Here is a 13,174-nt window from a genome sequence, read left to right as displayed (position 1 = left end):
ACTGCTATTTTCAGTGTGGGAATACTAAAATATTAATCAATGTCAACCAAAAACAGCTAAAGCATTTCTATATCTAAATTTTCTAGAATATATCTTTTGATGGAAGATAGCTATTTATTTGAATCTCCAAAATAAACATACTCTATATACTGACAGGGGAACTTGTTGTACAGATATATGGAATGGATTGGTGAAAATTCATCAGGCTGTGTACATTTAAAATCTGTCCATTTCATAGTATATAAATTATACCCCAATTTTTTTTTCTTAAAGAAGGAACAGGGACTCACTAGGGAACATTGTTTAGTCAATTTTATTTATATTTACTCCTTTCTGATGGACAGACCTGAAAAATAGTAGTAGACTCAAATAGTTTCCCTCTGCTAAGATCTCACATGAACTGGACAGATCCTACATGAACTTCTCATTTCCTAAGTTGAGTTTAGGTCTTTGCTTTCATGGTGAAAAAATATTGATTACAGAAGTCAGATAAATTAATTGAATATACTTAGAGGTTGGGTTGAATACAGAAAATTTGGAAACTACCATTTTAAGGTAGAAAAAAGTAGATGCCATTGACATTTCAAAAGTGAATGGAATTTGTTAGGTGTAAACCAAGCTGCCATAATGAACAAAACAACATATATAATAGTGATTATAATATTTTATATAACATTTTATATAACATTTTATATAATATGATATATAATATTTAAAAAGTAACAAGTCATTAAATGTGATGAGTTTGGGAGGGATTGTAAAGAGGCTTCTTTAGTCTCTAATTTTTGTGCTTATCCTTAGCAAGATTTTTAACTTCATTGGTGGTTTGAATGAACATTTTTGAATCACTGTTTTAGAGCAAAATAAACTCTTTAACAGAGTTCACTCTATTCTACTTTTTGTACAAATTCTGTTTCTTGAAAACTTAACGGGAGTTCTTTGTCTTTTTTACATTCTTCAGGATGCACAGACAATTAGAACATTAACTCTCATCTCAAAAACTATTCAAACTTTGGGAAGCTGGGGGAGTCTGTCTAAAAGCAAGGTAAGTTTTTACGTCTTTGTATTCACACTTCTAAGTATTGTTACACCTATGGTCCCTTCTCCTTCACTTGCTGCCTTCTAAATTTAAAAACAAAGCAAAACCAAATACACACACACAGATGGAATACTTGTCTTCTAGACAGATAATGTGTCTTGGTCACGTATTAAAGAAGACAGCTTCATTTGAATTGTTATATATGAGAGGGGGTGAGAGTCTAGTGAACAGATTCAGAAGTCTTCTATTTATCTGTTTATGCCACAACCATGTGACAGTTGTTGAAAGAAATCATTAGCTGTAGGCCCTATAACTCTTGAAATGCATGATTGATCATTTTAGGCCTTAATCCTCAGCTTGAAATGTAGTCCGTTATATTCTTAGTTCTTTACTTAACATTTATAAATCCTGTTTGGTTTTTTTCTTAGTCAAGTTTCAAAGAGACATTCATGTGTGAATTTTTCAAAATGTTTCAAGAAGAAGGATATATCGTAGCAGTTAAAAAGGTATGATTGTTTTACTCCAGAAATATTAACATTTCTTATCATGTAGCATTGGGGAAATAACATTTCATAGTATTCCCAGTTTTAAAAAAATGTTTAAATCCCAGTTTAAATCCCCAGTTTAAAAAAAATGTTTAAACCACCCATCAAATGTAAAAAGGCTATCTTTTTCTTCTCTTCTTCTCCTAAACAAAACTATGGATATTTTTTTACTGTGAAAATACCCAAATGAGTTTTTGAAACAGGTACTGTTGCCAGTATCTTAGTAACACAAATTACAAGTATCTAGAGTTAGATTTCTTAACAGTGACACTATTGACAATTTGGTCAGATAATTCTTGATTGTGAGGGGCTGTCTTATACATTGTAGGATATTAGCAGCATCCAGATGCCAGTATCATGCCCCCAGTTTTGACAACCAAAAACATCTCTAAACGTTGTCAAATGTTCCCTGAGGAACAAAATTGTCTCTGAGAACCTCTGGTCTAGAGTTGAAAGCTTAATGTGGTGCCTCATATATAGTGGACACTTAATTGCCATAGTAAAAAATATATGAGTCATTGAACATTTATAAACAATGTAGGTTTATGGCAGTAACTTAGTAAAGTTACTATAAATTAAAATGTACAAAAGCCTGCAATATATAATACCCTAACATGAGGCACGCAGCATACAAAAACTGCTATACTTGGAAGCTGAGAATATTTCAAAAGAATTTCTAATTTTCTGAGTCTTTGATTCTTAATCATCCTAAACAAAATGCTGAAAATTTCTAAAGAAGAGTTATTTTGAAGTATATCTAAACTTGGCTCAAAGAAAGTACTGTATCTCAATTCTAACTTAATGAATATAGATTAGCAAGGCCAAATATATCATTCAATTTCTGTATATGGTTTGCAGCTGACTGCCAAGAGTTTATTTTGTTGACTTATATGTTTGTACCTTTTTTTGCACATTTAAAGTTCTTATAGGGATTCAGTAAGTGAAAATGATGATTTAAAAAATTAAAGCCAGTTGGAATTTTTTCATCTAGAATAGTGCAAGTTCCACCAATATCTTTTCAAGCAAACATTGAAAGCTTAAGAGGATAAAGTCTTTCAAAATAAGACAAAGAAAAAGCTGCCTTTTATTTTAGGGCATTGTTGAAACATTTGTGGGACATTGTACACAGACTTTTGTTGGCAAGATTATAATGTACTATCTTTTGTTTTAGGGTTGTTTTTCCATTTTTATGACCTGGGCTATGGCAGCATTTGATTTTTTTTTTCCCTGATATGATCAGAATATGTAGAGTTGATAGTGTCAGTGGAGAAAGTATTGAAGGGAGCCAGGAGTTTAGTCTGTTCCTGATCTATCCTGAGTCACCCACTCACATTCTCATGGACTGTCACCATAGTATATCTCCTGACACAGATTTGGTTCTAGACTCCTAAACAAGCATAGGATATTTTGCTCTAATACAGGTGTTTTCTTTCTTATTTCCTAAGTCTGGATATGTGCAGTGCTAGAAATTAGAAAAGCTTGTGGTGCCTAGTTTCTTATGTTGTCTTGGTGTTCTCACTAGTGACATTGACCACTACTCCAGAAGAAAACAGCTTATAACTCTGAATCCTATGTTACTCCCACAGAGTAATGTGGATAGGTCTATAAACAGAGTGACCATATAGTTTAGTGACCAAATCTGGACACTTTTCAAGAATGAAAAAGAGCACTATTGATTTTGTTGTGACTTCAGTTGTAGACATGGTGGCCCTGAGAAAACTGGGACTGTATTCACCCTGCTTATAGTCCATCTTAATTACTATGTTTTCTTTCACTTTATATAACTATATTTATTCCAGAGTTCCCTATAAATATGACAAATAGTAAATGTAATAATTACCATAAATAAATGATAAATATTTTTCAAATAAATAAAACAGTGCCTTCAGGCAACTATTAAGAAAAGAAATGTTCAGATAAGTCTGTTACACTCCTTTGGTGGGTCCATCTGTCAGAAATGATGATGTGTTAGGACTTCTTTAGTGCCCTTTGATACTTGTTCTGTGTCACCATATACAATGCAAAGGAAACTCTTGATTGTTTTTACTTACCAAGATTTCCTTCCAGTAAACTAGCATTAAACATTCTACTGGGAAACCCCACAAGCATGGATTCTAGTAAGCACTCTGCAGCCTGTTTTAGGAAAAAATGGCAGTGCCCCCAAATTCTACTTTAGATTAGGCACTGGTGATACCTCATTCTCATTCTTATTGGAATATACTTTGGTTTTTTGTTTTACTGTGTTTTTTTTTTTTTTTGGTACCATTAATTGTGTTTTATTTTTTTTTAAGTACTAAACAGGACAACATAGAAAGTATAAAGGAAAAAGCAAGGACTAAACAGATTATTTATTGACAGGGCAAAATAGATTTCCTCTTCTAAGGATAAGATTTGTTACCTGAACTACTAATTTCCCTTTCCCGTGAGGAAATAGTCAAATGCCAAGAAACTCTTGACGAGTTGAGAGTAGCACATTTATGAAGCTAAATGCTCTTCACCAAGCATTGCTGTTTCTTCACTGGCTTGCCATTGCTAGAGATGGGTACTCCGAATTTCCATGAGTCACCATATTACTGCATTCTCCATAGGAAGTTTATAAATGGTGATTAGATTAGACTTCCAGGTTATTCCAAATAACCTAATTATACTTGTCATAACTGTGAAATACTATCTCTCAGACCCAAAGTCAATTAGATATAATAGAAATCAGCAAACTCTTTTCTGTTAATCGTAAGTGAATAAAAATTTTAGGCTTTGCTGGCCACCTAGGGACTTGACACATAATCTTCTTCATTTTTGTTTTTGTTTTTATAACTCTTTAAAAATGCAAAAACTATTCATAAGGGCCTTACCAAACAGGCCACAGGTTGAATTTAGCCTGCTGAGCCATGGTTTCTTGACCCCTGACTTGTAATATAGGCTCACAATCCTATATCTAAAATCTTTGGAATCAGAGTTATTTCAGAATTCAATTTTTCAGAGTTTTGGAAAATAATGGATATATGCTAGTGGGGACCTGGAGTAGCACCCCATAATGAAACACATTAATGTTATATACTACAGTGTGTGAATATTCACACTAAGTAGGATAAATACAGACTATAAATAGCCTTGTGCTAGTTCAGGTTAACTTTACCCCCAAATGAGGTTACTGTTAATCAAAAACAAAATTAAAAAACTTAAGAGCTTTACAGATTACAGAATTGTGGATTTAATTGCTTCAATAGGGAAATACATTCTGGGTTTTAAGTAATTTAAGAATAAACTTTTTAGAATACCTGTCATGTAAATTAGATAGCTTCTGTACAATTAAATATGTGTTTTGCCTTATAAATTACAATTATATATATTTGTTAATAATTACAAACTTCACAGTATTATCAGTAGCATTTAGCATTAACTGAATTTATGATATACCTAATCACAAAGTGTAATATTTGCCCCTTTCCCCATTTAGTTCTTGGATGAAATTTCATCTACTGAAACTAAAGAGTCCAGTGGTACGAGTGAGCCTGTGCACCTGAAAGAAGGGTAATTTAATGAAATCAGACATTAAAATCTTGTTTCAGTATAGACATTAAGTAAGTACAAAGAACATGGGTCTGGAAGTGAGGAAGTCTGGGTTTTTGTTCTCTGCCTGAACTGCCTAAGTAACATCAATTAGGTAAGTCCCCCTCAGTATCCTATAAACTTTGTGACAGATGGGTATGACTCCTTGTCCATCGAGTCCTAGAGTTGTTTTGCAAATAGAATGATATTATGGGTTTAAGAGTACTTTGAAAAAATAATAGGACTATTTAATTTTAAAGTTGTGTTGTCATTAGAAGTGAGAGAGGAAAAATCACTCATTTGGCCCTTTTAGTTATGGATAGCAGTTATAAATATTTAATTAAAGACTGTTCTCTTAGAATGGTCAAAATAAATGCAAAAGTTATTGATGGCAAAGACATTTTCATATATATACTTAATATAAGGCTTACACAGTCTTTCATGTCATTTAAAATTAAAGGACTCTGTTTTGGATTGTTTTAATATTTGTGGCTAAATGTTTACATTTGTTGTTCTGGCAGTGAGATGTATAAAAGAGCTCAGGGAAGAACTCGGATTGGAAAAAAGAATTTCAAGAAACGGTGGTTCTGCTTAACAAGCAGAGAACTTACTTACCACAAACAGCCAGGTAGTTGTGTTTATGCTTTATTGTGGGGTCTTGTCCCTCTTCTCAGTGAAGATTGCTTTTTTGCTGCTTAATGTGACTCTAAAGTGAACCTATTCACTAATATTACTATAGTTCATAGTCTCTCACTGTGATGCATACAGTAAGAATGTAATAAATATTTGATAAGTGATAACATGTAAATTACTTTTTTTTCACATATTTTGTTTTCTTAAAATACCTGGTAAATCCCTGCTGTTATAATTAATATATAAGGAACAACATTTAGACCTCTTAAAACTTTAAAGTTGCTTTAACTCAGAACAAAATTGGTAGAGTAAATATATAATAAATGAGAGTATTTCAGTGGGATGCTGGATAATATCTGCCAAAAATTCCCACAGTCATCATAGATTGTAATTTCTATAAGTTACCAGATTCATTCTAGACTGTTGACTAAACTAACTGAAAGATGGAAATTTTTAATAATTTGCCTCCTGAGAAAGCACAAATAGACTGCTGTGTTGTGTAAAGAAAGCCATCTCCTACAGTGTGGTAATTTGAGGACTTTAGAAAAGCTAAGTTTGTCCCTCAGTGGACTGACATAATGCTTAAAATGTTCACCTTTTAAGTTAATTCCTTTGGAGTAAAGCATTTTCCACAGAAGGCCATTAGTTTGTACTGATAACACAGCAAGAAGAACTTAATGACTAGATCATAGATCACATACGGTTAGAATCCCTTTTATTCAAAGTGATCAGGATCCAAAGTTCACTTAGCCAAAAGGGCCAATTAAAGCAAGAGTCATTTAAAAACAAATAAGAAGTTGCATACATATCTTAAATATTTGTTTACCAGTGTTTTGATAGAAAGCCAAGATATTTTCTTTGGGTATGGATGTGTAGATTGGATTTCCTTCAGGTAGCTTTCTCCAAAGTAAAGCTAGAACTTAAGTACTTGCAAAGGAATCCAAATACAGAATTCTTTTTAGGTTTTCATGGTAGTCATCCTAATCTTTTACAGCTCTTACATCCGCATTATCAACTTTATGTGGATGTGGGTGTCCTTTTTTGAAGCTTTTCGGAGCACTTAACTGGTTTTCAAACAAATAATAAACCTCTTAGTAGGTGGCACTTCTTTATCACTTTACATATATTTAACAAATTACAATTACAGCATGGAAAAATGGCATAAATAGGTTTGGGTACAAACTCAACAGACTTGGTAAGCAAAATAGCCTAACCAATGGCAACAGAAGAGTGCAGGCTTAACAGATAGCAGCCTAGCAACCACAAGCATTCAGCATCCCATGAGCATCATTTGGTATGTTTTATATAGGAAATGGAGTCCCAGTTGATCCATCAAGTCTTTTAGGTAAAGATCTGTTAATAGAGCTGCTATAAATTTTGAAATGATAAAACAAACACCAGACATTATGGTGCTTTCAAGAGAATGTAGACTCAGTTAAGTAGAGTGCTTCAGTGGAGAATCTTAAAGAGTAGAGTGATAAAGTTTTTTCCTTTCTTGATTAGGAGCTAATTCCTTAGAATAGCTTAGCCAGAATGACTTCATGTGTCCAGTAAGGTATAAGACACTAAGTACATTTTATTTACAAGCACCCAGATAATTTGTTATGGCATATAAATATTTAAATGACTACAGATCAGTGGACTGCATTTCCTTCCAGGCAGCATTTTTTAAGAAAAACATATTTTCAATGTTTTAGAAGTTATAGCTTATATTGAATATACTACATTAATGCTCTCACATATTCAGCAACATTAAAAAAATCTTGTCATAATATGGTAAAATAAAATTGCGAAATGTGCTTGAAATAAAATGTTAGTCATTCTTCCTATATAACTATTTTTTTCCTCATTTAAAGCATTTTCTAATTTCCAGTGGTCTTATGAGGATAAAATTCTTTAGAATTATTAGGCTGCTCTAGGTATAAAATAGACATAAGACATTACATTGTTTTCAGGCCTTAGGAAATTTAACATGATAGAATGACATTGGAGAAATGAGTTCTGTCATATGAAGTTTCAAGATTATTTACCAAAGCCTACAGTTTTAAGTATCCATGCTTTTTGTTTTAACTATTTTGATGGATTTCTCCAAAATGTATTACATGCTTCCCTGCCTTCTAAAAAAGAGTTCATTGAACGTAAGTTAATATTTTCTAGATGACTTTGGGCTGTCATTGATAAGATTAAGTATTATATAGTGCTCTGATGTACTGATTTTTCCAGGGCTGCTTAAGGGTGTGTGCAGCTACCTTGACTGCTATGTTTTTTTTTGCTTTCCTGTGTTGCTTTATACACTTTTCCTCTGTCCCCATCTTGTGCTGTCCATTAACCACAATGTAACATCTTACTCCCACCTCCATCACCACCTTCCATTTTTTACTGCTAATACCCTGTGAGTAAGGATGTGGTTACTGTGTTAAAATTACACGTAAGATTGAAAGGCTTTGATTGAAGACTTAGGACGTTCTCCTATAAGTAAAATATATGGGCTTTGGATTCTCTGGTTGTTCAGGAAACGTTTTGTTTATTTCCTGTTTACTTGCTGTTTTCTGGATAGTCAAAAGACTGCTAGTGAAATCTCTTGCCTCACTTACCATGTGACTTTAGTGTCCAAAAGAGTGTCTACCAAATTTTCTGTAACATAGCTCTAAATCATTGAGGCTTTCACTCTATCTTCTTACTGGACACTAGTATTCTGAATCAACTAGTCTCCCATTTAGAATAAAATAATGAAGTCTTTCCCAGTTTATTGGAAAAGGAATTAATAGAATTTTCTCAATTTTTAATGTCTTTCTCAAATAATATTTTTGATGTCTGCTTAGGTAATTGCTTGGAAGCAATAATAAGCAACTAATCTTCGATACAACTGAATTAATGTGTGGCAAACAAATATTACAGGGTACTCAATCAACTATCAGTCATAATTACCTTGATAGTTTTTTGTGGACCTATATGCTTGTGATTATGGTTTTATATTGTAATTTAGTCATCTTCTACAGGTAAAGGTCTTCCTAGTTGTGTACTGGAATCAAATGAGTCATGGGTGCTTTTCCTGTCTCATCCAGCCTCATCATTTGTGTTCTCCATATGTTGCTTTACCAGCCTAGCTCTTGCAGTTCCTTTAGCTTGTGCTCTTTTACATTCATGGTTCACTGTGCTCTACCTAGAAATCCCTTTCTTCCTTTCTTTACCTGTATAATTTGTTGCCCTTTAAGCCTCTGAGATCAAGTGTTGGCTCTTTGTGGAAGTCATTTCAGAGCCTCTAGCTACCTCAGTTGGGCTTTTGTCCCTTACTGTGTTTCTTTATCCCCTTAGTGATAACTTCTGTCACACTGTGTGGTCCTTACTTTCGTCTGCCTCTTCCCCTAGTCTTTAAGATCCTCAGTGGTAGAGATGATGTTTTTATGACCTTCATTAAGACATTTAGTATGTGCTTTTAATAAATTGCATTCTTCAAAGAACACCATGTCTTCTAGTCATGATGGCTCTCATCTGAATTACTTTAATTAAGAACCACTGCTATTGATTTCTAAAATTTCCACCAAGCATACTAATAACAGATTATTATTATTAACACATTCATCTCTGAAATTTCATTCTGTGTTCTGCACACTTGATTAGATATTGTCTACTTTTGGGAGACCTGATATACAGGCACATACAGCCTACCCAACTTGAATGTGATAGCAATGTTCTACTTCATATAGCCTATAGATGGTATAAAAGAAACTTCCATGGTGTTTTAAACATAAATCTCAATACATTTAGGTTGACTTGGTTTTCAGCTGCTCATATTTTCACGTACAGGCACTGCAGTAATTTTTTTTCTTTCATAGCTAAAGAAGATCATTCAATCATGTATTCACTCAACAAATATTTTATTGAGTGCCTACTGTGTGCTTGTTGCTGTTTTAGGCTCTGAAGAAAACAGTAGTGAGTAAAATATACCAAAATCATCATGGGTCTTATAGTTTATTAGTGATATACAATAAACAAAAAATTACGTAGTATTTTGGATGATTAAAAATGAGATGGACAAAAATAATGTAGGGAAGAGGAATAGATAATGATGGGCTCAATGAGGAAAGTTGCAAAATTAAAAAGTTTAGCTAGGGAAGGCTTCACTAAAGAAGTGATATATGAGCAAAGAACTAAACATGTTGAGGGAGTAAGCCATGTAGGATATTTGCAGTAGTGATGCAGACATAACTACCAGCAGCCGTACAAAGGCCCTGAAACAGAAGCATGCCTGGAATATTCAAGAGACGAGAGAGCTTTTGTAGCTAGAACAAAAGTGAGTAAGGAGGTAACCATAGGAACTGAAGTCAAAACGATTAAGGAGGTGCTAGATACAGGTTTTGTGGGCCATTATAAAACTTTGACTCTGAGAAAGATGGAAAGTAACTGGAGGGTTTCAAGCAGAGTAATGACATTGTTTGACTTGCATTTAAATAGGATCAATCACACATGCTGTGTAGAAAACAGAATGAAAGGGACAAATAGGCCAGGTAAAGGCTATTGCAGTAATCCAGGGAAGAGGAGATAATGGCTTGGACAAGTTGGTAGCAATTGAAGTGGTAAAAATGGATCACATTCTGGATCTATTTTTAAATTAATACAGGATTTTCTAAAGGATGAGATCTTGAAAGAGAGACACACACACACACACAAGTCAAGGATAACTCCAACAACTAAACTAATAAAAGTTACCTTTTTAAAAATAAATGAGTTAAAGCAACAGACTCACAGACTCTAAGAAGGGACTAGTGGTTACCAAGGAGGAGGGGTGGGGAAGGGTGGGTGGGGAGGGGGGAGAAGGGGATTGAGGGGTATTATGATTGGCACACATGGTGTGGGGGGGATCATGGGGAAGACAGTGTAGCACAGAGAAGGCAAATACTGAGTGTGGCATCTTACTACACTGATGGGCAGTGACTTCAATGGCATATGGGGGGGCTACAATAATATGGGTGAATGTAGTAACCACATTGTTTTTTCATGTGAAACCTTCATAACAGTGTATATCAATAATACCTTAATAAAAATAAAAAATAAATGAGTTTAAAGAAGCTTAGTTTGGCATACCTCAGAGATATCGCAGGTTCAGTTCCAGACTACTGCACTAAAAGAAATATCTCAGTAAAGTGAGTCAAATGAATTTTTTGTTTTCCCAGTGCATATAAAAGTTACATTTACACTATACCGTAGTCTATTAAGTGTATAAGAGCATTATGTCTTAAAACAATGTACATACCTTACTTAAGAATACTTTATTGCTAAGAAAATGTTAACCATCATTTAAGCTTTCCGCAAGTCATATTTATCTTTTTGCTAGTGGAGGGTTTTGCCTTGATATTGATGGCTGCAGAGTGATCGACAGTGGTGGTTACTAAAGGCTGGGGTAGCTGTGGTAATTTCTTAAAATAAGACAACAATGAAAGTTGGCCACATCAATTGACTCCTCCTTTCGTGAACAGTTTCTCTGTAGCATGGGATGCCTTTTACCCCCAGTTAGAATTTGTTTCAAAATTGGAGTCTATCTGATCAACCCCTCCTGCTGCTTTATCAGCTAAATTCATATAATATTCTGAATTCTTTGTCTTCATTTCAACAGTCTTCACAGCATGTTTACCAAGAGTAGATGCTATCTCAAGAAAACAGTTTCTTTGCTCATCCACTAAGTTTTATCATAGAGCAGCAATTCATTCACATCTTTATCCTCCACTTCTAATTCTAGTTCTCTTGCTATTTCTACCATATCTGCAGTTACTTCCTCCACCAAAATCTTAACTTCAAACAAAATCATCCATCAATGGGTGGGATTCAAGGTAGAAGCATGAGTGGGGTGGTGGAAATCTCCTCCCACAACCATGTATATTTTGAAAATACAGCAAATACAACTATTCCTAAAAGAGTAACCAGAAGATACAGTACAGGAGCCAGGCTGCATCTGCGAGAACCCAATATCTCACGGAAAAGGGTAGGATACAAAGCTGGGACCAGGTGGGACCTGAGCACTCCCCTCACCCCAGCTCACCAGCAGGAGGAAAAGAATCAGAGTGGGAGGGAGTGGAAGGAAGCACAGGACTGCGAAATACCCAGCCCTAGTAATCTGCCCCGGGAGCACAGACACACATTGCATGGTGCTCTAGATATAAGAGGAGCGGAAAAACAAAATCCAAGACTAAGATGGCGAACAGGTTCCCACAGCTGGCTGCCCTGGGGCAAAAGAAAAGCAGGTGCTTTAAAAGTCTTACAGGAACAAGGTTTTAACAGACAAAAGTGTCCTGGCACACTCAGCCCAGCAGGCTAGGAACTTCAGGCACCCTCACCCCCTGGGTGACAGTGCAGTTCCAAAGCCCCTCATGTCTATAAGCGGCCTGCCATTCCTTACCCATCCTGCCATTAATACAAGCAAGCTGGCTGACTTGCCATTGCTGTGGAACAGCTGGGAAGGAGCCCCACCTACAGCAACCACAAAGCTTATCACAGAGGCTTCTCCCTATGCTCAGGCAACCGGCCCAGACCCAGAGGCTGCTCCCTACATGCAGTTGACCGGCACAGACAGTGGAGACCATTGCAGAGTCTGGGAAGCAAAGAAGGGGCTCTGTTCTCATGACAGAACACATGCTGCTCATCTGTGACCCAGCCAGTGCCCTAGGCCATCCCGAGGGCCAGCCCCACCCATGGCAGCTCAAGGGATTAACCCAGACACTGCTCCATGTGCGCATTTGACCGGCGGAGATGGCGGAGATGGGCGCGGAGACCAGGAGGCACAAAGGGGCTTTGCTCTTGTGGAAGAACATGCCCTGCTGGCCTGCGACCCCCACCATTGCCCTAGGCCATCTTGAAGGCCACCCCACCCACAGCAGCTTAGGGGATTAACCCAGAGGCTGCTCCCTTTGTGCGGTTAACCAGCACAGACAGTGGAGACAGGCAAGGCAACCAGCAAACAGGAAGGGACTTTGTTCTCCCAACTGACATATGTGCCACTCACTGGAGACCATTCCTATCGCCATGAAAAGGCAGAAGAACCTTGTTCAGCCCAAAATCCCTCAAACACCAGAGAGAGGACTTGGTGAGACTGAAATAACCCAATCATCCTGAAAAATAATTTTTGAAAAAAGTCATAAGCATGCTGATGGAGCTACAGAGAAATATTCAAGAGCTAAGGGATGAATTCAGGAGGGAGATAGCAGAAATGAAACAAACAATGGATTTAAGAGCAGACTGGATGAGGTGGAAGAGACTGTTAATGGAATAGAAATCAGAGAACAGGAATACAAAGAAGCTGAGGCAGAGAGAGATAAAAGGATCTCTAGAAATGAAAGAATATTAAGAGAACTGTGTGACCAATCCAAATGAACAACAGTCACATTGTAGGGGTGCCAGAAGAAGGAGAGAGAGA

General features: G+C 35.9%; 1 protein-coding gene across 2 annotated transcripts in view; it reads left to right on the top strand.

The window, feature by feature from the left end:
* RASA2 (RAS p21 protein activator 2) overlaps positions 1–13,174 on the top strand; it is a 174,966-nt gene that overhangs the window by 136,637 nt on the left and 25,155 nt on the right. The window contains exons 16-19 of one of the 2 annotated variants that reach the window (XM_037022944.2): positions 962–1,045; positions 1,468–1,545; positions 5,042–5,115; positions 5,655–5,761. In XM_037022944.2, coding sequence (XP_036878839.2) covers positions 962–1,045; positions 1,468–1,545; positions 5,042–5,115; positions 5,655–5,761 — 343 coding nt within the window. Of the gene's footprint in view, positions 1–961; positions 1,046–1,467; positions 1,546–5,041; positions 5,116–5,654; positions 5,765–13,174 lie in introns of both variants that reach the window. The other variant, XM_037022943.2, reaches the window with a different exon arrangement.

The sequence above is a fragment of the Manis javanica genome, chromosome 3 (assembly GCF_040802235.1).
Source record: "Manis javanica isolate MJ-LG chromosome 3, MJ_LKY, whole genome shotgun sequence".
NCBI classification, from domain to species: Eukaryota; Metazoa; Chordata; class Mammalia; order Pholidota; family Manidae; genus Manis; species Manis javanica.
The sequence above is the reverse complement of the archived record's forward strand: the minus strand, read 5'-3'. Positions and strand labels throughout refer to the sequence as shown.